This window comes from Lipotes vexillifer, unplaced genomic scaffold, assembly GCF_000442215.2.
Source record: "Lipotes vexillifer unplaced genomic scaffold, Lipotes_vexillifer_v1.1 scaffold330, whole genome shotgun sequence".
NCBI lineage: Eukaryota > Metazoa > Chordata > Mammalia > Artiodactyla > Lipotidae > Lipotes > Lipotes vexillifer.
The window spans coordinates 2,040,913-2,067,975 of record NW_006775627.1 but is presented as its reverse complement, the minus strand read 5'-3'; the positions used below and the strand labels follow the sequence as shown (position 1 = coordinate 2,067,975).

The following is a 27,063-nucleotide window of genomic DNA, read 5'->3' as shown; positions in this document are numbered from 1 at the left end:
TATAATATAAAAATTTGTAAACTAGGTTTAAATCCTCAAGAAAAATTAAATGCATCTATATGATAGAACACTAGTAGTCAAACTATATATACTTAAAAATAACAGATTTCTGTAAAGGAATGGATTACTAAATAAGTAGAGGCCTCTTCCATGAAGTATTCCACCACTTAAACCTAAAACACACACACACACACTTGCACATGTGTGTGCACACACGTGTGAATAGCAGCAAAGGAAAACTCTATATCAGGGAAGGGAGGAAACTATGTAAGAACAGTTGGGGAAAATACGGAAAGTATCACTCCTTTGCAACTCCATATCTCCATACCACTGCCCAAATATCTAGTCTCTATCAGTAGCTGTGTTCTGGGCATTTCCATTTGGATACTTCACCATCAACACAATATACCTAGAACCAAGATCAGTATCTTTCTTCTAAGATTTGGTTTCTTCAAATCTCCTATTCCTGTTTATTCTATCATTTTCTTTTTTCTTTTTCTTTTTTTTTTTTTTTTGCGGTACGCGGGCCTCTCACTGCTGTGGCCTCTCCCATTGCGGAGCACAGGCTCCGGATGCGCGCGCAGGCTCAGCGGCCATGGCCCACCGGCCCAGGCGCTCCGCGGCATGTGGGATCTTTCCGGACCAGGTCACGAACCCGTGTCCCCTGCATCGGCAGGCGGACTCTCAACCACTGTGCCACCACGGAAGCCCTATTCTATCATTTTCTATTTCTTTATTTTCCTTATGTCTTTCTCTAAGAACATTAAATGCTTCCTCTTCTTTCATATCAACCAGTCAACAAAATCTGACCATTTGTCATTTAATCTTACATTCATCCCCTTCTTCTCTCTGCACTGCTCATCCTAGGTTAAATCCCATCGCCTCCACCCTTGCTTACTGAAATGATCATCTAGTTAGCACTAATTAGCATCTGTGCCTCAACTCAATCAATCAATCTCTCTCCCTTCCTACCCACTTATCCCTTCCCCCCTGCCTCCCCTGCTCCCTTCCCCTCTCCGTTTCTCTGTCTCTCTAGTTGATTTTTTAAGCTCCCTGTGGCCATGTTCATCTTACAACATGATCATTTCACTCTCTCACTCAAAATTAAAAGATCTGTCCATGTCCCAACCTGAAGAAACTGTGAATGTGACCTGTTTTGCAAAGGGGCCTTTGCAGATGTAATTAAGCTAAGGATCTAGAGATGACATCTTCCTAGATTATCTGAGTGGGCTCTAAATCCATGACAAGTGTCCTTATCAGAGACACACAGAGAAAGGAGAAGGCTGTGTGAAGACAGAGGCAGAGACTGGAGTTAGGCAGCCACAAGCAAAGGGACACCTAGGGCCATGAATAGCCAAGACAGAAAATCTACTAAAAATTTAAAGGATCAAATATTGAGAATGAGAAATAAATAATGAACATTTTCAGCATAAAAGAAAAATATGAATTTGAAGACTGAATGTGTATGTTAAGAATCAAGCAAGGTATGTATAGCAGAATATATTTGAACATACCTAGAAATATGGTAGGAAAATGACAAAATACCAATGATGATAATAAAATTTGAAAAAGAGCCAAAGAAAAATGACAGGTTACCCATAAAGAAGCAACAGTGTTGTAACTGACAGAACAGATGCATGAACATAGAATTAAACTCTCATGAAAACTCTGAAAAGTAGTTTTACTTGAAGGAAATCAATGCATTGTGTAAAATGTCAAGACACAAAACACAGGCATATGGCATAGTAGGCAACAACTAGACTACATAGAAACAGATTACATAGTTCTAGTGCTAAGGGAATTACATTCGTAAGTGATTATGTATGTGGGTATGAACATCTGCACGGGAATGTCTATGTAACTGTATACATAGATATACATAAGCAAGCACACACGTACATCCACCGCTGATCATAACATGATAACTTCCTCTAGGAATTCATAATCTAGGTGAGGAGACAAAACTAACACACACAAAGGAATTAATAAGCAGTTACAGACTCAGCTGAGTGTTACTAACTGCATCAACAGAAGTTCAGAGATGGGCAAGGTCAGTAGTATGACCTGGGTAAAAAGAAAAGATGTGAACTCTGTTGGGCTTCAAAATCCCAGCCTTGATAAGGAGAATGGGGGTAGATTCAGAGTCGGGGAGAAATGGGCAAGGAATGTGGTACTGAAACAAGAGCATCCAGATGGTATCAAAGGATGTACATTGAAACTAGTGGGAAATAAAGCTGAATAATTAGTTTTTAAATGGATTATGGCAAATGTTTGGAATCTAAAAAAAATTACCAACTATTGACATCATGCAATAAGATAATGAATAAAACAAAGTAAAACCCATTTTAACTTACAACTTCCATATAATTCATAGCACATCATTGATATTCCAATTTACCTTTGATGTCCCTTTAGTAGAAAAATATAAACCGGATCTTCTTAAAAGGAAGTAAATCTTTTTCCAGGACTTCTTTCCCTGTTCTTTTGCATGTAAGAAGCCATGGATTTCAGGATATGTGCTTGAACTCAGAAACATCTGGAAGAAAAATCAGACACTCTCATACAGTTTCTGAATCAATGATATTGTAGTTTTATATTTCAAATAGAAATGTGCAAAATCAAACAGCATTGATAGCACTTATACACCATTACAGAAATAGCGATATATATATAACAGAAAATAAATCGGTCTTGTGAAAACCTGAGGCAAGTTCCAAATGAAAATATGCTCACGAAATATATATTCTACATGATCAGTACTTAGTCAAACACCAAAATTACAAGCTATTTGAATGTCCATTTGAAAAGCTGAACTTTGTCTACAGAGTTAAGTCCTGATACTTTTCATCCCTGTCTATGATTTTCCTTGAGATTATAGATTGACCTATCAACTTCAACTTCATTATGGTATATGTAAGACCATGATCCGGACTTCTATTATTCAATTATTAAAGAAATTGAGCCAAGTTCACCTCCTCGATGAAGGTAAAGTAAACAATGTCTTTGTCCTCTATGGTTCTCAGTTGTGGGTGGGTATGGGCAGGGTGCATTTTCCAAAGAGAACGGCAACAATATCTTTCATTCCACATGCTCTTCTGCAAATGTGATCCTGCCACTGAACCAAGAGGTGAAGTTTCTCCACCCCCTTGAATCTGGGCAAGGCTTGTGACTGCTCTGACCAATAGGATATGGCGGGAGGGACAGGCTGCCGTTCTAACTGTAGTCCCTTAACTAGCCTGATGGCTTCCACTCCTTAACTCTTGGAAGCTAACTTTCATATAAGAAACGTGACTACCCTGAGATGGCTATGTGGTGAGAAGCACAACGCAAGTGGAAAAGCCTTGGAAAATGACACACCATGTGGAGAGAGAGAGAGAGAGAGAGAGAGAGAGAGAGAGGCCAAGGAGTACCAGACACGTGTAATGAAAAGCTATCTCAGAAGAAGCAGATCCACAATCCCTTTGGGAGTCAATCTGCCTTAGAGACCCATCCAGCTAAACCCTTCCCAAATACCAACCTACAAAACTATTGACAAAATATGAGTGGGTACTTAAGCCATTAAGATTTAGAATAGTTTGTTACCCAGTGATAATTAACTGAGACAGCAGGCATGTGTTGGTCAGGAAATTGAGAATGAAAAGGAATAGCTTTGAGTGGCTGTGCTCAGCATCCTTAATAAGACAGTGGAAATGCATTAGTGTCTCACTAAAAGAAGGAAATGGAAATCCCTATGAATAAACGAATGCAAAATGTTAAAACTGAAACTAAGAGAAAATATTAGCTAAAACAACGTAACATAGTTTTAAAAGGCTATTCGGGGAAATGCTGAGAGTAGGTAATGTTTTTTAAGTAAATTAATTAAAAAACTTTTAATTTAATGAGCCACAGATATTAATTAATTGACATGCAAAGCAGGCAAGTAGGTTTTTTAGTTTGAGTGCTTTCCAAGTTATTAAACCAAACCAATTAAATTTTAAAAAGGGAGTCATAGAGGTCACACTAGAAAAAGAAGGAACGTTTTAAAAAGTGGAAACATTGCCTCGGTGGAGAGAAGAGGTCAGGGGCACATGCAGGACTATCTGATTCCAAAGCTATGACTTTTCTTGTTTTTATAATTTAACATTAAAGTAATATAGCTAAATTATAGGAGAATTTGGGAAAGGAAGCAGAAGAAAAACTCCAATCCACCGCCCTGTCATAATCCAAAGGCAAAGTATAAAGCGGCGTGAGAGCTAGGGGTGCTGGGGCACTGCCGCTGCTGCCATTCACCCTAACATTCTGCAGGGTGTCTGTGACAGCCTAGTAGCATATAAGTAGCTTTTAGAGAAATCCTGAGGCTAATCATAGTTCTAAAATATTTTGAAGCAAAAAATGAAATATAACCTATTACAAATAAAAAGCCCACAGAAAACAAATTTGTGATACCCAATATCTTTACCAGTATATTCAAATACCAACATATTTAAAGTAATATCTATACTGGAACTATTAAAAGTTTTCTTCATTAAAGATCAGAGACTATTGGGTGGGTTCGGGGAGGCCTGGGGTTTAGATCAAACAGCAACCATTATAAAGACATTGCTCACCATTAACCTGTTAACAAGTAGAGTATCAAATATAAAATAACTGAAAATTTTTATTGTAATGAAATGTCTTAAGAAAATTACAGCCTACAGCCATTGCCAGTTTGTAAGAAATGAGCTCAATAGATGCAAAACTAAGGAAGCTTTAAATTAAATAACTAGTTTTTTTGCGGTACGCGGGCCTCTCACTGCTGCTATGCACCCACCCATGTCTTAAGAAAATTACAGCCTACAGCCATTGCCAGTTTGTAAGAAATGAGCTCAACAGATGCAAAACTAAGGAAGTTTTAAATTAAATAACTAGTTGTTTTTGCGGTACGCAGGCCTCTCACTGTTGTGGCCTCTCCCGTTGCGGAGCACAGGCTCCAGACGCGCAGGCTCAGCGGCCATGGCTCACGGGCCCAGCCGCTCCGCGGCATGTGGGATCCTCCCAGACCGGGGCACGAACCCGTGTCCCCCGCATCGGCAGGCGGACTCCCAACCACTGCACCACCAGGGAAGCCCATAACTAGTATTCTTAATTCAGCTATTTCATGTTTCAATCAAGTGTTTCCATCATAGATAATATTCCATTTAATTGCTAAATATTTTATCACAAATAGGATTGAGAGCATTTATTATAAAAGTTAACACTAAATATATGTTTGTAAAATGTCTATAATTTACTGGAAATTTTTATTTTTTCGAAGACTAACAATCTTTAAATACATCACAGAGCAAAATTCTGCCAGTTTCCTTTCATGATACACATTTTTTAAACACTTAAAATCCTTTGACAGTTGTTCAAAACTGGGAAGAATAATATAGTTAGGGGTCTTTATTGATTTACAGAATTCTGTATCTAGATTGTGCTCTTTTCTTTTCTTTCCTCTTCTTCTCCTTTCCAACTTTATCTCCAGCAAAAATTAACCACTCAAAGGCATACCATCCAAACTCTGGACATGTATGAATATGGACCTCACTAAATAGACATTTCTCCAAAGAAGACATACAGATGGCACATGAAAAGATGCTCAATCAACATCGCTAATTATTAGGGAAATGAAAATCAAAGCTACAATGAGGTATCACCTCACACTGGTTAGAATGGCCATCATCAAAAAGTCTACAAATAATAAATGCTGGAGAGGGTGTGGAGAAAAAGGAACCCTCCTTCACTGTTGGTGGGAATGTAAATTGGTGCAGCCACTATAGAGAACAGTATGGAGGTTCCTCAGAAAACCAAAAATAGAGCTACCATATGATCCTGCAATCCCATTCCTGGGCATGTATCTGGAGAAAACCATAACTGGAAAAGACACATGCACCCCACTGTTCACTGCAGCACTATTTACAATAGCCAAGACATGGAAGCAACCTAAATGTCCATTGACAGATGAATGGATAAAGAAGATGCAGTATATTTATACAATGGAATATTATTTAGCCATAAAAAATGAATGAAATAATGCCATTTTCAGCAACATGGATGGACCTAGAGATTATCCTACCAAGCGAAGTAAGCCAGACAGAGAAAGACAAATATCATATGATATCGCTTATATTAGAATCTAAGGAAAAAAAAATACAAATGAACCTATATACGAAATAGAAATAGACCCACAGACAGAAAACAAACTTATGGTTACCAAAGGGGAAGGGGGAGGATAAATTAAGAGTTTGGGATTAATATATACATACTACTATATATAAAATAGATAACCAACAAGGACCTACTGTATAGCTAAGAGAACTATACTCAATATTTTGTAATAACCTATAAGGGAAAAGAATCTGAAAAAAAAAACAACTCTATACGTGTGTATAACTTTATCACTTTGCTGTACACCTGAAACTAACACAACATTGTAAATCAACTATACTTCAATTTAAAAAAAGAATATTGTCAACTCTCATGAAGTAAAAAAAAAAAAGGCATATGGAAATGCAAGATAAATGAGTATATCTACTTATAAAATTAGAAAAAATAAATAAGTAAATAAGGACCTTACAGTTTCCCTTCATTATTTAGTACTTACATATTTTAATGAAAATATATATTTTACCTGCAAAATCTGTGTGGGGGATATTTCACCATTGGTTTCAGTTGCAAAAGACACCATATGCTCTGGAAAAAAATACTGACGAAAAGATACATGTTATATTATCCCAAAGCCATGCCAGAAAAGATTGAACTATGACCAACACAGTCATCTAAAGCAAAAGCTCTTTAAATCAGTGTGTTGAAAATTCACCCAAAGCACTTTTAAAAATGCCAGTCCCTGACTCTACCCGCAGGTATCTTAACGAGAAGGTAGGAGCAGGGCCCAAAGACTAGCCAAACACCCTCAGATGGTGCTGATACACAGAGATCCACGTACCTCCAGTTACAAACACTGCCCTCAGGCTGACAGTGTGCTAGCTCCCATACATCTTCCCTGAGTCCTGCAACCACTCTAGCAGGTACTGAAGGACTATCAGCTCCATTTTATAACGTCGAGGCTCACAGAAGTAAAGGATATATATACCCAAGGTCACAGCCCATAGAGTAGAGGAACAAGGAGTTAAACTAGAGGGCCAGGGAGCTAAAACGACAGTCTCTTCCACCCACTATCTTTCCAAACCTGTTTAATCAAAAAATTCACCCAGGAAAGCTGTTTAAAAATAGGAATTCCCAGGCCTCTTTCCTGGAGTGTCTGATACAGTAGGTCAGGGTAGGACCTGGATCCTGTATTTTTAACAACCACTATCCCCTTCCCCAGGGAGTTTTTATGATCAGGCAAGTTTAGGAAAATATATGCCACTATACTTCCTTTAGGACAGGGCTTTTGAAGCATAGTTCTATTAATGTTGGTCTAATAACGCTGTGTTGAGGGGACTGTCCTGTGCATTGCAGGACATTTAGAGCATTCCTGGCCTCCACCCACTAGCAGCACCACCATCCCCCCAGTATGACAACCAAAAATGTCTCCAGACATTACCACATCACCCCCCGGTTGAGAACCACTACTCTAAAGTCTACAAAATGAATCTACAGCCTTGTTTAAATTAAAAAAAAAAAAACAAAACTAAAACTGAGCACTAAACCCTATGTCTTTAACTATGACTTTTAAATTCTTGTTTTTAATAAAGATTCATAATAAGAAAACAGTTTCCTTTCTAATTCTAATTCTATTTAATTTTTATTAGGACTCGTATTTTCTTTGTCAAAGATCATCCCACTATGTTTCTATTAATAAGTTCAAATAAAAGAGAGCGTAAGAGGTCTTTCAGGGTTTGAAAATATTCTATTATGGTGTGTATCATATATTTTTCATAAGGTATCATTTCAATCCAATTATCCAAAACGTAGTGTAAAAATATGCTACAGCTGCAGAGTCAAAAACAATTTAAAATAATGAGCCCAGAGGCTATTCTGACTTCTCTAGATCACTAGTTTTCATTAGAATGTGACATACATTTACTTTCTTTTAAAAAGAACTATAATGAAAGTAGTATTTACTAGTTACTAGATAATGCACTGGTCTTTATCTCATTTCTACTTAGCTCAATTATTGCACTGAAAACAAAATAGTTTGGAACAGCAAGATGCATGTCAATCTAAACTTCTGGCTAAGTTTCAACACTCCCAACAAACATCAATCTGTTTTTCCTTTAGAATTTTTCTTATTTAATTTCCTAAATTCTGTGAAAAGAGTTAAACCATAATATTTTGGAACCTGCTTGGAGATATCTAATAATTCCCCAAATCAAATGTAGTTTTTTTTCTTAAAAAGCAAGAAAAGAAGCAATAGTTCCCCAAAACCATGTATATGAATTTCTGTGATGACGTTGGCTAATCATTGTTAGAATAAGAAGTGTGACTATAATTTTAAAGGGCCAGAATTCTTACCTACAGTTTACCAAATAGGGACTTGTATTTTATCCATAGTGATATTTTTCTTCACATAAAATAAAATAAAATTTAACTAAACTCATTCATTTTCTATAACTATTAACAGGGATTTCACTTACCATTGGGTTTTTAAAGAATTCATATTTGGCATAATTTTTTCTAAAGTATAGCTTATTTTCTTCTTCCATTCCCCAGTTAGATAGCACTTCAATCACCAGCTCGTGGTCTTCTATTGTTCTTTCTGTAAAGAATGTTCCAGTGAGCATGTCAACAGATAGATGGATGGATGGATGGATAGAAAGATAGACAGGTAGGTAGACAAATAAACATATGGACGTATATATCCATACAAATATATAAAATATATTATGTACGTATCTTTGTTAAACATAGAAAATTTCAACTCAATTCTGGAATAATCAGATTGATAAAATTTTCATTAATTTTGAATTAGTAATGTTGATTTTTATACCAAAGCAGACTGTAACCCGAAGAGAAAAATGACATAAAATATCACAATGCACTTTTTTACTAATTCTCAATCTCCTTTTATAGCTATGTAAATTATAAGTTTGATAACAAAACTACATTAAGAATATGGGAACTATTCTTTTTCTCCGACTCATCATGGTGCCAAAATTAAAATATTTGCCTCAAGGTTGAACAATTCATCCCATTAAGAGCTGAAAAAATTTGACAGGTTCACTATGCGTTTAAGACACATAATCTAGGTAGTTGAGAAAAACTGAAATAAATGCTTTAAAAAGAAAATTTTAATGCAAGGACATACAATTTTTTAAGAAACCTGATTTCTTGTGGCACTTTTTACTTTCAAAACTAATGTTCAGGCAAATGTAGTTTGTATTACCAATGAAGATAATTAGGCAGGGTGGGAAGGCACTTAGGAGGAAAGGCACTTAAATGAAAAAAGCAATGGCAACTTTAAAGAGGTGAACATACCATGCAAATTTCCTATTTTAATAAGAAACTGTGATGTTCATAGCGGTACTATTCATAATAGCCCCAAACTGGAAACTACCCAAATGCCTATCAACGTGAGAATGAATAAATAAACTGTGTAAAGGACACAATGGAATATATACTACAATAACACACAAATTCATGGATGAATTCCACAAACATAATACTAAATGAAAGAAGTCAGACACAAAGAGTACATACTACATGATTCCACTTATATAAGTTCAACACAGATACAATAAATCTATGGTGTTAGCAATCAAGATAATAGGGATAGTGGGTGAGTGAGCAGGGGCATGAGGGAACCACTGGGGGTGAGAAATATTCTGTTTTTTAATCTGGGTGTTGGATACTCAGGTAGAAACAATATCTGAGAATTCACCAAGTTGTCCGCCTTTGTTCACTTATGTTAAGGTATGTCATACTTCAATAAAAGGTTAAAGAAAAGTGACTGTGAAATTATTAATGCAAAATAAGAAATGGAGAACAGCCAAATAAGAAATATAGAAATCCCCTGCTTTTTTAGGTGCTTCTAGGACCTTTTTGAAAAGTACCTATGTCTCAGAAATTCAACACTCAGGAGTAATCTGGGACCTGCAGCACCCAAACCCTTGAAAGTAATGTCACACTTAAATAGAAGCTTATTCATCTGAAAGGGAGTTCTTATAAGAGTGCTGAATGAATATATGAATAAGAATGAGTTGGAGCTAAGTGTGTATCAGCACTCCCGGGTTCTGTTCCTAATTCAGATTTGCTCTTTTTCAGTCTCGTTGACTAGCTCTGGTAGCGCCTTCTCCCACCTAAGATGCAGTCCTTGGCTGGACTCTTTTTTTCCTCTTCTCTCAGCTAATTAACTCTCCCCTCTTCAGCCATTATGTCTGTCAAGTTCCCTGAAGTGAAATCTCCAGCTACAGTTGCTTTCACTAGCACTCCAATCCTAACCGCTAGACTTTCCACCACTTCAAACATAATCTGTCTAAAACCAAAGTTCAGTATGGTGGTCCCTCCAAATATTAAACAATTCCAGCAATTCCACTTCTGAGTTCATAACCAAAAGAAGTGAAAGCATGGACTGGAACAGATACTTGTACATCAATGTCCATTGTAGCATCATTCACAATAGCCAGAAAGTAAAAACATCCTAATGTCCATCAACAAATGAATGGATAAACAAAATGTAGTAAAGACATTCAGTGGAATATTTAGCCTTAAAAAGGAATGAAATTCTGATACATGTTACAACATGGATGAACCTTAAAGATATTATACTATGTAAAATAAGACAGACACAAAAGAAAAAACATTATATGATTCCATTTACATGAGGTACCTAGAGCAGACAAATTCACAGAGACACAAAGTAGAATGGTGGTTGTCAAGGACCGGGGTGTGGGAAGAATGAGGAGTTATTGTTTAATGGGTTCAGGGTTTCAGTATGAGAAGATAAAAATGTTCTAGAGGTGGATGGGGGTGATGGTTGTACAGCAATATAAATATAAATAAATGTACATAATGCCAGTGAGCTTTACCCTTAAAATGAATGAAATGGTAAATTTTATGTTACATGCATTCTACCAAAATTTGTAAAAAATGTAAAAAAAATGAAACAAAGTATCTTCCTTTTTCTCTCTCAAACTGCTTTTTCCTAAATTTTCCAATGTCCATTACAACTTTCTCTATGTCCACTCCAATATCCTCCAGTTGTTACCCCAGATATCAGACTCTGTCCGAGTGTCTCTCACACACCCAACAACCCCCCATCCATTCCCACTATCACCATTCCCATTTAGACCTTCACTTTTTCCTAACTAATCTCCAAACCTCTGTTTTTCTCATTCTTCCAATCCAACCTAGACCCTGATATCACAGGAAACCTCATAAAACATTTGTATCAATGTGACCCCCACTCAAAACCTTGTCCACTTCCTACTTGTTATGAGATAAATCCATATAGTCTGGCAGTTTTAACTTATTCATTCATCTATCCATTCGACAAATATTTATTGAAGGCCTACCATGTGTCAGACAGTCATTGTGGGGCTTGGAATTTTGTAGTGAACAAGACAGAAGTCATTGCCTCATGGAGCTTCAATTCTAATGGGAAGACAGGGACAATAAATCATGCAAACCATGTAAATCTTAAAAGGTGGCAATAAACGCTATAGAGAAAAATGGATCAGGGAGGAGGGAAAAAGGAGGGCACAAGGGAAAGGAATCCATTTTGAACATAAGACTACTATGAGCTGACTTATGTTTTCATTGGATCACACTGGATGCTGAGTGGATAACTGATTTCAAAAGGCTTAAGGGTAGACACAGGAAGACCATCTAGCAGAATATTGCAATTAACAAGGGGAGATGATGTGGCCTGGATGAGAGTGGCAGCATGTAAGTAGTAGACAGAATCTGTGTGTGTGTATTCTGAAGGTAGAGCCAACAGGATTTGTTGACAAACTGGATGTGGTGTGGAGTGAAAGAGAGGGGGCAGTGAAGGAAGTCACCAAGATTCTTGGCTTAAGCATTTGGAAGGACTACTGCCATTAATGAGCTAAGAAGACTGTAAGAGAAGCAGTTTGCAGGGAGATCCAGCAGTCACTGAGATATCGAGTGGGAAGCTGCATCCCTAACAATCTTTATTATCCTTACTTTTGTTTACTTCTCACACAACCCCAACTGATATTTTCAATCTTATGAAACACAGGTTCACATTATTAAATATATTATGTGCTATGCACTGTATCTGTATTTATTGCAACCACAGTGGGAGAAAATTGCAAGGTATTAAGCAATATGTCTGCTTATTTGTTTTACCAACCTGTGTTTCACTGTACCTATCACCTATCTCTACCACTAAGGAGACAGCACATGTTCTGCCCTGAAGATAAACTATACAGAGAGGAAAAAATGACAGAGATGCACTTTCTTTACTTTTGAGCTTCAAATGAGACTTTATCAATCTTTGACAAATATGATCACTTGGGGAGAATAATGGCCAGCCAATCCTCCACTGACTCATACAGGGATGCACCTTCTGTCCTCTGGGAAAGGATCTGGAATTAAGGGGTTAGTGGAGGAAAGGGTGGAGTGGAGCCTGAGAGGAGGCTAGATAGTAACTGGATGGTTTAGGTCACAGTGACCCTATATCCTGCCCCTTCTGGAACTAGGACCCTTTCAGGATGAGCAGTTGATGCTAATAAAATCCCAGGTAAGTTTAATGGTGGTGTGTGGTTCAAACCAAAGAGTAGCCTTAGGAGGCTTCTACCCTCAAGTAGAAGCCCTGCATCTAACATGGCGGAAAAGCAATAGCTAAGTGCAATGCTGAGGAAGATGAGTCCATAGCATCCAAGGATGAGGAAAGAGCACTGCAGAACCAAGTCCTCCAGAAGAAATGTGGAAGGGCTAAAAGAAGACCATGAATTTAGGGGGCTTTATGATACAGGCAATAAGCTTGAGAGAAATAAGAGTTTCTAGAACACGAAGAGAAGAGTTGGATAGAAGTTAGACAAATACCCTTCCTGGGACTTAAATGCCCCAACAGAGTGTTGGAAGAGTGAAACTAGGTCTTAACCTTCAATTGAGTGTATCTTAAACCTGTATGTAACTCATTTATATAACCTGAATTGATTATTTACCCCAACAAGACTATAACGATCTGTAAAGCAAACCAGTAACAGAAGATTAAACTGTCTGCCATTAAGAGGTCAGGAGACTCAGAGTTAGAAACTGATTCAAGTTATAGAAATAAAGGAAGTTACATCTCTGCATATCTCAATCTGAGACCTTTTTCATCACTGTATTTAATTCTTATAGTATCTGAAGTAAGCTGAATATGGCCCCAAAGACATCAGGTCCTAATCTCTGGAATCTAAATGTTACCTTACATGGCAAAGCATATGCAGATGTCATCAACTGAAAGATATTAAGATGAGGAGATTATCCAGGATTACGAAGGTTGGCCCTAAATCCAAACACAAGTATGCTTTTAGGAGACAGAAGGAGATCTGACAGAGAAAGAAGAGGAAAGGGCAATGTGACCACAGAGGCAGAGACTCAAGTAATGTGACCACAAGCCAAGGAATAATGGCAGCCACCAGAAGCTGAAAGAGGAAAGGAACAACCTCCCCATAAAGCCCCTGGAAGGAGTGTGGCCCTGCCAACACCTTGATTTCAGCCCAGTGAAATTAATTTCGGACTTCTCACCTCCAGAACTGTTAAAAGATGACATTTCTATTGGTTTAAGCCAGCAGTAATTTGTTATAGCAGCCTTAGGAAACTAAGAGGATAACCTAAAGAGCAAATTCTATTTCCATTTTACAGATAAAAGATGTCTCAGGATTTGAATGGCTGCCACATGTCTGATCCCAAGTCTCTGCTCCTTCCTCTGCACAGCACTGCCTCTGCCTTCACTACAGTTCCCACTGGAAGGGCATCCCCTGTGTATATCCCTACTCATTCTTTCCGTATCAGCTCAAATCTCTTGCACAGTCCTCAGTTCTCAAGATTTGATTGCCTCAAATTCTTTTATCTTGAAATGTGTTTGGTAACTATTTGCTAATTAATTGAAAACAAACAACCACATTTTGAGTGTAAGGGGAAAGAATTTAATAGGCAATATTTCAAATTATTATCAATCTTAACCTCACATGAAAGTAACATAAATCATTTGAATTGGGATTACATCAAAAAAGAAAATAAAACAAAGAATGGAAAAACCAAGCTGCATTTGAACAGCTATGACAAATGTGTCACAAAAAAACTAGTGTAATATGTGTAGTCACAAAAAAAGCAGCAGTCTAGTTGGGGTTTTGTTGGCTATACACAAATAAAGCCCAGCATACCAATCTACAATGAAAAAAATAAGGAATACAATATTTGCAGAAAATTTCATAGAACACCAAATATTTAAATAATGCAATTACTAGCATCAGGAAAATAGCCTGGTAATCTTAAGCAGAAAAATGTCTTCAAATAAAGCTGGCTAAAACTAGAGTAAGTGGGAAAGCAAAAGACATATTTCCCATTCCTTCAAAGAAGATTTCTGGCACTATTCTATTGAAAATTCAGAAAACATGTAAAAATCAAAATCCAGAGGATCAAATGCAGCTACAGGTTTTCACCTCTTATACTCATCTCGTAATGGAGATACAACTTACTTACTACAGAATCTGGCTTTTTAAAATATTAAATAATTTTTTTACATTTATATATCACCATCCCCATTTAGATGTTCTGTCATAAATACCATCCCCCAACCAAGTCTCATTATGTTAAAGGATTAATGCTACAATAACCCAAAGAGAGACGTTCAAGATGGCAGAGTACAAGGATGTGCTCTCACTCCCTCTTGAGAGAGCACCAGAATCACAACTAACTGCTGAACAATCATCGACAGGAAGACACTGGAATTCATGAAAAAAGATACCCCCCATCCAAAGACAAAGGAGAAGCCGCAATGAGACAGTATGAGGGGCACAATCACAATAAAATCAAATCCCATAACTGCTGGGTGGTGACTCACAAACTGGAGAGCACTTATACCACAGAAGTCCACCCACTGGAGTGAAGGTTCTGAGCCCCGTGTCAGGCTTCCCAACCTGGGGATCCGGCAACAGGAGGAGGAATTCCTAGAGAATCAGACTCTGAAGGCTAGCGGGATTTGATTGCAGGAATTCAACAGGACTGGGGGAAACTCCACTCTTGGGGGACACACACAAAGTAGTGTGCACATCGGGACCCAGGGGAAAGAGCAGTGACCCCATAGGAGACTGAACGAGGCCTACCTGGTTGGAGTGTTGGAGGGTCTCCTGCAGAGGCGGGGGGTGGCTGTGTCTCACCGTGGGGACAAGGACGCTTGCAGCAGAAGTTCTGGGAAGTACTCCTTGGCATGAGCCCTCCCAGAGACCGCCATTAGCCCCACCAAAGATCCCAGGTAGGCTCCAGTGTTGGGTCGCCTCAGGCCAAACAAACAACAGGGAGGGAACCCAGCCCCACCCATCAGCAGACAAGCGGATTAAAATTTTAGTGAGCTCTGCCCACCAGAGCAAAGCCAGCTCTACCCACCACCATCAGGAAACTGGCACAAGCCTCTTACATATAGCCTCATCCACCAGAGGGCAGACAGCAGAAGGAAGAAGAACTACAATCCTGCAGCCTGTGGAACAAAAACCACATTCACAGAAAGACAGACAAGATGAAAAGGCAGAGGGCTATGTACCAGATGAAGGAACAAGATACAACACCAGAAAAACAACTAAATGAAGTGGAGATAGGCAACTTTCCAGAAAAAGAATTAAGAATAATGGCAGTGAAGATGATCCAGGACCTCAGAAAAAGAATGGAGGCAAAGATCAAGAAGATGCAAGAAATGTTTAACAAAGACCGAGAAGAATTAAAGAACAAACAAACAGAGATGAACAATACAATAACTGAAATGAAAAATACACTAGAAGGAATCAATGCAGAATAACTGAGGCAGAAGAATGGATAAGTGACCTGGAAGACAGAATGGTGGAATTCACTGCTGTGGAACAAAATAAAGAAAAAAGAATGAAAAGAAATGAAGACAGCCTAAGAGACCTCTGGGGCAACATTAAACACACCAACATGCGCACGACAGGGGTCCCAGAAGGAGAAGAGAGAGAGAAAGGACCCAAGAAAATATTTGAAGAGATTATAGTCGAAAACTTCCCTAACATGGGAAAGGGAATAGCCACCCAAGTCCAGGAAGCACAGAGAGTCCCATACAGGATAAACCCAAGGAAAAACATGCCAAGACACATAGTAATCAAATTGCCAAAAATAAAGAAAAAGAAAAATTATTGAAAGCAGCAAGGGAAAAATGACAAATAACATACAAGGGAACTCCCATAAGGTTACCAGCTGATTTCTCAGCAGAAGCTCTGCAACCCAGAAGGGAGTGGAATGACATATTTAAAGTGATGAAAGGGAAGAACCTACAACCAAGATTACTCTACCCAGCAATGATCTCATTCAGACTCGATGGAGAAATCAAAAGCTTTACAGACAAGCAAAAGCTAAGAGAATTCAGCACCACCAAACCAGCTCTACAACAAATGCTACAGGAACTTCTCTAAGTGGGAAACACAAAAGAAAAAAAGGACCTACAAAAACAAACCCAAAACAATTAAGAAAATGGTCATAGGAACATACATATCGATAATTACCTTAAATGTGAATGAATTAAATGCTCCAACCAAAAGACACAGGCTTGCTGAATGGATACAAAAAGAAGACCCATATATATGTTGTCTACAAGAAACCCACTTCAGATTGAGGGACACATACAGACTAAAAGTGAGGGGATGGAAAAAGATATTCTACGCAAATGGAAATCAAAAGAAAGCTGGAGTAGCAATACTCATAGCAGATAAAATAGACTTTTAATGTTCCAAGAGACAAGGAAGGACACTACATAATGATCAAGGGATCAATCCAAGAAGATATATGCACCCAACAAAGGAGCACCTCAATACATAAGGTAACTGCTAACAGGTATAAAAGAGGAAATTGACAGTAACGCAATAATAGTGGAGGACTTTAACACCTCACTTACACCAATGGACAGATCATCTAAACAGAAAATTACTAAGGAAACACAAGCTTTAAATGACACAATAGACCAGATAGATTTAATTGATATTTTTAGGACATTCCATGCAAAAACAGAATATTACACTTTCTTCTCAAGTGTGCATGGAACATTCTCCAGTATAGGTCACATCTTGGGTCACAAATCAAGCTCAGTAAATTTAAGAAAACTGAAATTGTATCAAGCATCTTTTCTGACCACAACGCTATGAGATTAGAAATCAATTACAGGGAAAAAAATGTAAAAAACACAAACACACAGAGGCTAAACAGTACTTTACTAAATAACCAAGAGATCACTGAACAAATCAAAGAGGAAATCAAAAAATACCTAGAGACAAATGACAATGAAAACATGATGATCCAAAACCTATGTGGTGCAACAAAAGCAGTTCTAAGAGGAAAGTTTATGGCAGTACAAGCCTACCTCAAGAAACAAGAAAAATCTCAATCTAACCTTACACCTAAAGGAACTAGAGAAAGAAGAACAAACAAAACCCAAAGTTAGTAGAAGGAAAGAAATCATAAAGATCAGAGAAGAAATAAATGAAATAGAAACAAAGAAAACAGTAGCAAAGATCAATAAAACTAAAAGCTGGTCCTTTGAGAAGATAATCAAAAATTGATAAACCATTAGCCAGACTCATCAAGAAAAAGAGGGAGAGAACTCAAATCAATAAAATTAGAAATGAAAAAGAAGTTACAACAGACACCGCAAAAATACAAAGCATTCTAAGAGACTACTACAAGCAACTCTATGCCAATAAAATGGACAACCTAGAAGAAATGGACAAATTCTTAGAAAGGTATAACCTTCCAAGACTGAACCAGGAATAGAAAATATGAACAGACCAATCACAAGCCCTGCAATTGAAACTGTGATTAAAAATCTTCCAACAAACAAAAGTCCAGGACAGATGACTTCACAGGTGAATTCTATCAAACATTTAGAGAAGAACTAACACCCATCCTTCTCAAACTCTTCCAAAAAATTGCAGAGGAAGGACACTCCCAAACTCATTGTATAGGCCACCATCACCCTGATACCAAAACGACAAAGATATACAACAAAAAAAGAAAATTACAGACCAATATCACTGATGAATATAGATGCAAAAATCCTCAACAAAATACTAACAAACAGAATCCAACAACCCTGTGAAAATGACTATACTACCCAAAGCAATCTACAGATTCAATGCAATCCCTATCAAATTACCAATGGCATTTTTTACAGAACTAGAAAAAAAAATCTTAAAATTTGTATGGAGACACAAAAGACCCCAAATAGCCAAAGCAGTCTTGAGGGAAAAAAACGGAGCTGAAGGAATCAGACTCCCTGACTTCAGACTATACTACAAAGCTACAGTAATCAAGACACTATGGTACTGGCACAAAAACAGAAATATAGATCAACGGAACAGGATAGAAAGCCCAGAGATAAACCCATGCACCTATGGTCAACTAATCTATGACAAAGGTGGCAAGGATATACAATGGAGAAAAGACAGTCTCTTCAATAAGTGGTGCTGGGAAAATTGGACAGGTACATGTAAAAGAATGAAATTAGAACAATCCCTAACACCATACACACAAATAAACTCAAAATGGATTAGAGACCTAAATGTAAGACCGGACACTATAAAACTCTTAGAGGAAAACATAGGAAGAACACTCTTTGACATAAATCACAGCAAGATCTGTTTTGATCCACCTCCTAGAGTAATGGAAGTAAAAACAAAAATAAACAAATTGGACCTAATGAAACTTCAAAGCTTTTGCAAAGCAAAGGAAACTACAAACAAGACGAAAAGACAACTCTCAGAATGGGAGAAAATATTTGCAAGTGAATCAACTGACAAAGGATTAATCTCAAAAATATATAAACAGCTCATGCAGCTCAATATCAAAAAAACAAACAACCCAATCCAAAAATGGCTGGAAGACCTAAATAGACATTTCTCCAAAAAAGACATACAGGTAGCCAAGAAGCACATGAAAAGCTGCTCAACATCACTAGTTATTAAAGAAATGCAAATCAAAACTACAATGAGGTATCAGCTCACACCAGTTAGAGTGGGCATCATCAGAAAATCTACAAACAAAAAATGCTGGAGAGGGTGCGGAGAAAAGGGAACCCTCTTGCACTGTTGATGGGAATGTAAATTGATACAGCCACTACGGAGAACAGTATAGAGGTTCCTTAAAAAACTAAAAACAGAATTACCATATGACCCAACAATCCCACTAACGGGCATATATCCAGAGAAAACCATAATTCAAAAAGACACACGCACCCCAATGTTCACTGCAGCACTATTTACAACAGCCAGGTTATGGAAGCAACCTAAATGCCTATCGACAGACGAATGGATAAAGGAGATGTGGCACATATATACAATGGAATATTACTCAGCCATAAAAAGGAACAAACTGGGTGATTTGTAGAGACGTGGATGAATCTAGAGACTGGCATACAGAGTGAAGCAAGTCAGAAAGAGAAAAACAAATATCGTATATTAACGCATATATGTGGAACCTAGAACAATGGTACAGATGAACTGGTTTGCAGGGCAGAAATTGAGACACAGATGTAGAGAACAAATATATGGACACCAAGGGGGGGAAAGTGGCAGGGGGTGGTGGTGGTTTGATGAATTGGGAGATTGGGATTGACATGCATACTCTAATATGTATAAAATGGATAACTAATAAGAACCTGCTGTATAAAAAAATAAAATAAAATTTAAAAATAAATAAATAACCGAAAGAACCCTAAGAGGCCTAACTGATCATCAGCTAATCACAACTTACAGAAAATTTGTGTTTTTTTAAAAATTAACTTATTTATTTATTTATTTTTGGCTGCATTGGGTCTTCGTTGCTGCACACAGGCTTTCTCTAGTTGCAGTGAGTGGGGGCTACTCTTCATTGCGGTGCGCGGGCTCCTCATTGTGGTGGCTTCTCTTTGTTGTGGAGCACGGGCTCTAGGCGCACGGGCTTCAGTAGTTGTGGCTCAGGGGCTCTAGAGCACAGGCTCTGTAGTTGTGGCACATGGGCTTAGTTGCTCCATGGCATGTGGGATCTTCCCAGACTAGGGCTCCAACCCGTGTCCCCTGCATTGGCAGGCAGATTCTTAACCACTGCGCCACCAGGGAAGCCCCAAAATTTGTGTTTTTTTAAAGTGCAGATATTGAACTAAATACAGACCTAAACAGGGAGAAAGTTCAACAAGAGGATATAAGATGCCTATAGATGGATTACTTTGAGAGGAAAAGAAAAATGCTTAAAAGGGAGGTGAAAAGTGGCTGAAGACCAGCTTTGTTTTGCCAAGGACTAAGCATAGTATAAGACATCATCAACAACACCCAAGAAAGGAAAAACAAAACCAAACCGAACCCTTGTCTAGATGGCTTCCCATAACTTTCTCTTGACTCTTCCTCTATAGCCCCATTCTAAAACCAAGCAGACTTTAACCAACTCAGTAATTCTACTAAGTAACTTATATTTTTTAATTATCAAAAAAAATTATTAATTCTATATTTAGGGGCTTTTTGCTGTAATGTTTGAAAAAGCAATATTAGGAGCTGTCACCCAGAATGAACTCAGAGACTTTTTGAGCTACCATTTGAGAAATGACCCCTGGTAAAATTCAAATAAATTCAACGTGATTTTTTTTTTAAAAACCTTACTTTTAAAACTTCATAAATTCATCTAAAATACTATATTAAGATATATTATTAAAATTTAACAGATACAAGTCTATTTAAAAAGCTTTCTGAAGAATTTTTCAGGGATTGTAAAGTGAATTATTACAATGATCAACTATCACTCTTACATAGGTAGAAAAATAGGAGAGAAGCTGTCTTAAGTCACTTCAAGACAGCAACCAAAACGGAGGAAAAAAAGAAAAAAAGCCTTCAAAAAGAGTGGAAAAAAAGCTTTCTTAAAACAACAACAAAAGCTTCATATCACTTTAAGTTTTATTTTTGTTTCTGATAGATCATTAAAGTCGTACGTTAATAGAATGAAATACTACCGAACAGTGATAACTACACATAATTCTGTTTTCTATTTAATTTTCACAAAACTTTTTCTTTAAAAAAAAAAATAGAAGAGAGAAGTTTCTTCTGAAACTGTTGATTTAACTTCAAAGTCTTTAAAAAAAACCGTAATCCTCCCAGAATGGAAAGTGTTCACCTGTGACCTTCTACCTGGATTTCTTCACTGAATCTACTGAAAGTACAGCGTGAGGATCAAATAGAAACTGGAGTCCCTACTCTTCTCATCACTTGATAAGAGAAGAAACAAAAGTGTCTTTTAGCTCTAATTCACCCAGAAAACAATTCTTTGTATACCTTTGTTACAGGAAACTCCAGGAGACAAATGGTCCTTGTATTTCTCTGTGCTAGGTAGAAACTACATACATTTTGTCAATCTTATTTTCAGATAAAAATGAACAGCCTCTGACCAAGCAAAACAAAAACTGGAGAAGCAAAGAATAAAGCAAGGCTCAATTTCTAAAAGTTTCCTTAACCTAAGAAAACTACTTAATACCAGCAAGATTCCCTGGAAAATTGCCACTGCCAGATTCAGCTTCCCAAGTGCAACAATAGGAAAATCTTGACATGAAAGCTGATTGGGTATAAAGGCCTTGTGGATCATTCTTCAACAGAGTGAAACAGTCCTCATATTAACTCAGACTCAATGATCACAACTTGTATTCACAGAAAGCCTTATTTTTCCACAAAATGTTTGCATATATATTATCTCAAGCTGACTGCTAATACCTGAAGAGCTTAGAAACAGCTTCCATGAACTCTAAGTTATCCAATGAACCCTTTAAGGACTCAGAGTAAATTTCCATCTGGGCATGGCATGTGATTTCTTTGGCTTCTTTTTCAAGTCTCTTCCTTCTATGTACTTTGTAATCCATCCTTTGAACTACTTGATATAACAACTTACAGTTTAGTATACCTTAGTTCAAAAGCCATTTATTTGTCCTAGACCCTGGGTTACAAAGATGTACATATACAGAGAGTTCCATTGCTTATGGAATTATGGACTAGTTTTAATAATATGATCACTATTAACTCAGAAAATTAGCTGCAGAAAATGTTATAGCAGTGTAGAAGGTGGGTACTTGATCCAACTTGGGGCTTCAGGAAGTTGTCTGAACTAAGTCTTTAAAAATCTCTTAATAAGTTTTAAAAATTGTGTTTATTTCTTTTTTTTCCCTGATTACTAAAATAATACATTTCCATTACAGAAAATTTGAAAAACACAGCCGACAATCACAATCCATCTTCAAAACTGTCAGTCAGGAATAAGCACTTAACATTACATTATTGTCTTTGGGACTATGTGAGTATATGTGTATATATTTTTCACAGCATTTAGAAAACACTGTACACACATAAACATATATACAATGTCTCCTAAATGCTGTGAAAAATATATACTTTATTCAATCACCGTTACAATCTTAACATTTGTCCACATCAGTTTTCAAAGGAAAAGCTCCAAAAACATGATTAAAAGCAGCGTAACTTACATCCTATTAATATACTGTAATTTATAACATTCCCCTATTATAGTAGCATTAGGTTTTCTTTTTCTCATTAATTGATACTGTAAATGATCCTGCTTGAACAGCCTTAAATCTGCTTCTTATCCAGATTTGCTTGTTCTCCACACCCACCTATAGTGTGTACTTGTGGGAACCTCACCTCCCAGGACACAATTTACCTCTATCACTCCTAGTGCTTCCTGCACCACTCTTTTTTTGGGGGAGGGGTGTTGGGGGGAGGTTGTAATTTCCTAATGGATGTATGAGAAAAGGTAGTGCCAGCAAGTATGCCAATTGCCTCAAAAAACAACTAGCTTCTGAGCAGCCAAAGTCTGTACCCAGGCATATGAGAGGGGCAGGTGTGTCTCCCCACCTGCTCTCAAATGGAAAGGGTGACTCTACTTCATAAGACTGAGCATGGGATGCCTCCAACTGCTCTTCTATCTCTCCTCTCCCCAGACCGTGGCACTAGGTTAGCTGTCAGTCAGCTTGGACAGCTGACTTTGTTTTCATAGGAAGTTTTAGGAAATGGCTAGCAGTTATTATACAGTTATACTTTATTGCTCTTTTTAACTAACATTCCAAGTAAGCCTTGGAAGATGCATAGCAGTTAGCCAGGTAAAGACGGGTGAGAAAGGGCTTCCTGAGAATCTTAACAGCATGAGCAAGGAACCCAAGGAGTAGAAATGCAGGCGACTACAGGCAGTTCTCTAATGTATAAACTTAGAGGAGGGAGGTGCAAGACACAAGGCTTGAGGTAGGAAGGGTAGTTAGGTCACAGGTACTACAAGCCCTGCAAATGACCTTGGACCCTAAGGCAAGGTGAATCAAGGTCTGCACTCAGATGAATAACTTTGGAATGACCAGAGGCAAGAGGAAGGACCAACTGTAAGGCGAAAGGAATTCCCGAGAAGAGAGATGATGAGAGCTGAACTCAGGCTATGAGAATACTGAAAAGGAAAAATCAGCTGGACCACAAGGCAGATTTAGTTATGAGCACTCTTTGCTGGCTTCACATTTCCCATCTCCAGCCTTAGTGTGCTACCAGAGCACATGTCACCTTAACCCTCAGGTCAGGGTTACATAAGTCTCGATAGAGAAGGAAGCACACATGTCCTAAGGGTTTCACAATTATTTCCGCTGGTGACGAGGGTGGTCACAACTCTGATGGCTGGAAGGTTCCAAACAGCACAGAAAGTACAACTACATATCAGTATCAGTGCCAGACAACAGAAAAAACACTTCTGTTTCTTTTGCAAAGAAGAAAAAAGTGAAGGAGCAGCTTCAAAGCAGAGGGCTGTGAAGTGTTCCCTCACCGCTGCTATGCATTGCTTCAGTCTTAAAGAGATCATGTGGGTATAGCTGCACATATAAAAATGGCTTCATTAAAAGCCTGCAGTCATTCATTTTGCTTATTAAAGCCACTCCACAATGATACTCACAATAGAAATCTCAGCGGTCCCTAGCAATGACACTAAAATACAATTAATTCCACTTCCCAAGGAATCTATAGGTATGCGCTTGAGGTACTGTGTTAATTGCTGCTGCTTCATACCATGGCTTCAATTAGGAATCAAAATGGGAGCAAAGCAAACATGGATCCCATTAAGTTCCAGAAGACTTAAAACTGAAGTTTTCCCCCACCACCACCATCCTCTTACAATAATTGTACAGGCAGGGGACTCCATCTGGGGAACTATAGTGACATCCAGTGGCTGTGAAGTAAAACACACCACTTACAAAACGGGTGGTTCTATCATTAGAGAAGGGGAAATACTTGGTGATATACTGATATTTTAAATCCAATGTCTATAAAGCTGTATGTAGTACTAGAAACTCATAATAACATGACCCCAAATCAGGCAAATCAGCAATTTGTAACAAAATCAGGATATTTAGCTGCCTTCCATGATTTATTCTACCTATCAAAATTCTTGGTAGCATATATTAATAACTATGAACAGAGGATATGAAATATTGATATCGTATTCAAAGCTCCAAATGTCATATTACCATTCACAATGTGTATAAATTCAACAACAGCCCATTTCCAAAGTGATCCTCTTCTCAGCCAAGATAAACAGCTGGCTCTACTATAAAGTGGACCAGGTTGGCTCAGTTTGATTCCAATAATTTCAGTACTACCTAGGTTTGTCTGAAAATGTTCTTGGGGTTTCAGAATTTAAATTTGTATTTATAACATGCATGAGAGATGCAGATGGAGAGTGAGAGAGACAAACCAACCACAGAATCCCGAAAACACTGGCCTGACCTAGTGAGGTGAGGAAATAACAAACTTGCTTCCACAGAAAATGCATACACTTGAGAATCTGACAGGTACCTAGATTTGTGCAAGGTTGACTCTGGGCCAGGTATTTTTTATCACAGATTCTTTGTACTCTTATGTGTAAAATGAAGATGAAATAAATGTACATTGCAGGGTTGCTATGAGACTAAATATTGAGAGTGTTTATCAAGATGAATGTGAAACCTCTAAGTAGGGGCCCTGCACACATAAGATGCACATTAATAGTAGCTATCACACATATGCATTCATATTAAAAATACCAATAAAATTGGAGGTTTTTTGGCCACACAAAGTGTCATTCTGAAAAAGACTTTGAATTCCATAACCATATTTTGAATGTCGTGTGCTCCCCCTTCTGACTTTAGTAATTTGTGGTGTGTTTTAATGGATCACACACAACAACAGTAGCACATCTATTAACCACATAGCATGTCTCTGAAACTTTCCTAAGCTTATCTGGGATATTAAAGTGAACTAGAGGCAGAAAACTCCCCACTCTCATCTATCTCCTAAGTCACAATATTCTTGCCTACAAGGCTTCAGGATCTCACAAACACTAAGCCTTGTACATGTGCAGACCATGACATGAAGATGGTACGATGTGGCATGTGCGACTGGCAGAAATGAGAGATGGGCAAGGATCAAGCCCGGAAGCCACAGATAATTTGATGTAAAAGCAAAACAAAGTTGCTTAGCCTCCAAATGGTCAAAACTTGCGTTCGGGTCTTCTTAGTAGTAGACTTTAAAACTAAGTCAGACCATACTGCTCTCTGACGAAGAGACCTACAGTTACTTTTTCCCTTACTCAGTGTAAAAGTCCAGTCCCCTCCATGGCCTGGGAGACCCTGCATGAGCTGGCTCTGCAGTAGCTCTGTGCAGTCCCTTTCCATTACTTTCCACCTTACTGACTCCCTAAGTCCTGTTTCCTGAACACAAGCACATTGCCACGTCCAGGCCTTCCCACTTGCTGTTCCCTCCTTCTAGAACAATCTTCCATTTAAGTGCAAGACCTGCTCCTGTCTGCTTCAGACCTCTACTCAAACATCACACTGTCAGGGACACCTTCCCTGATCTACTTAAAGTGCATCTCCCATCCAGCCCCGGACTCCCTAATCCTTTCCCGGCCTTCCTTTTCTCCCCAGTGCTAATCACCACCTAAGAGATTGCACATTTTAGTCATGTATCTCTTGTCTTTCTCTTCCCACTAGAATGCAAACTCATGAGGGCATTGCTTTTTGTCTATTGTGTTCATACTGTACCCCCAGGATCCACACACAAAACAGGCTTGGTGCAAAATAGTCAACAGATATTTGTTAAACTATTGGAGGAAAGCAACAGGGAAAGGCAGGGGGAGTTAGTTCCTAGTTTTTGTGGAATCTGTAAGGTGGAAAGGAAAAAAAAAAAACTAAAAATAATCAGTATTTTTTAAAAATGCACACATATATAAAAGAAGGTAATCTACACAAGTGAACACACAGGCTAGAGATTATGTTAAAATAGAGAAACTAAAGAAAGTTATCTCAGCATTGTGAAATAATAGATAGTATTGTTTAATTCCTGACATCTTTATTTCTGTTATTTACAGTGAGCTGAATTATTTTTGTATTAAAAATATTTTTTTAAAATAATAGACCACCTCTTCACTTTTAGAATTCTATTCATTGAAAACTCATCATTTTAATCAGAGAGAGGTCAAGAATGTCTCCCGAACAACATGCAGAGCTCAATAGCTGGTCACCAAAGTTTTGGCAAATGATTTGTCCTTTGGTTCTTTATGTCATCACCACTAAAAGAAGATTTGCAGTTGAATATGTCAGTGCTTCATTCTATTGACAAAGGGCATCGGCAGCTGCACAGCATATTTAAGGGGCAGAAACACCCCACTCTAGTTCTTTTAGTTCATTTTAATATGCAAATAGCAAAAATGTTCCTGAATACTACTCTTAGGTTGAATAGCTACTACAAGAGTATTTATAAGCTACACACACACACAAATAAAATTCAAAGACACACCGGTTTCACATTTGATGCTGAGGAAGACCACAGCATCTTAAGAGTTGTTATTCTCTTGTTATATTGTTAAAGAAGTAGAAGAGGGCTTCCCTGGTGGCGCAGTGGTTGAGAGTCCGCCTGCCGATGC

At 37.9% G+C, this 27,063-nt stretch overlaps 1 protein-coding gene across 2 annotated transcripts in view; it reads right to left on the bottom strand.

The window, feature by feature from the left end:
* The window catches only part of GRB14 (growth factor receptor bound protein 14), a 123,278-nt gene that overhangs the window by 18,624 nt on the left and 77,591 nt on the right, over positions 1–27,063 (bottom strand). For both annotated transcript variants that reach the window (XM_007450071.1, XM_007450072.1), the window contains 3 exons: positions 8,577–8,698; positions 6,629–6,703; positions 2,399–2,536 (listed from right to left, as the gene is read on the bottom strand). In XM_007450071.1, the coding sequence (XP_007450133.1) occupies positions 2,399–2,536; positions 6,629–6,703; positions 8,577–8,698 (335 nt within the window). The remainder of the gene's footprint in view (positions 1–2,398; positions 2,537–6,628; positions 6,704–8,576; positions 8,699–27,063) is intronic.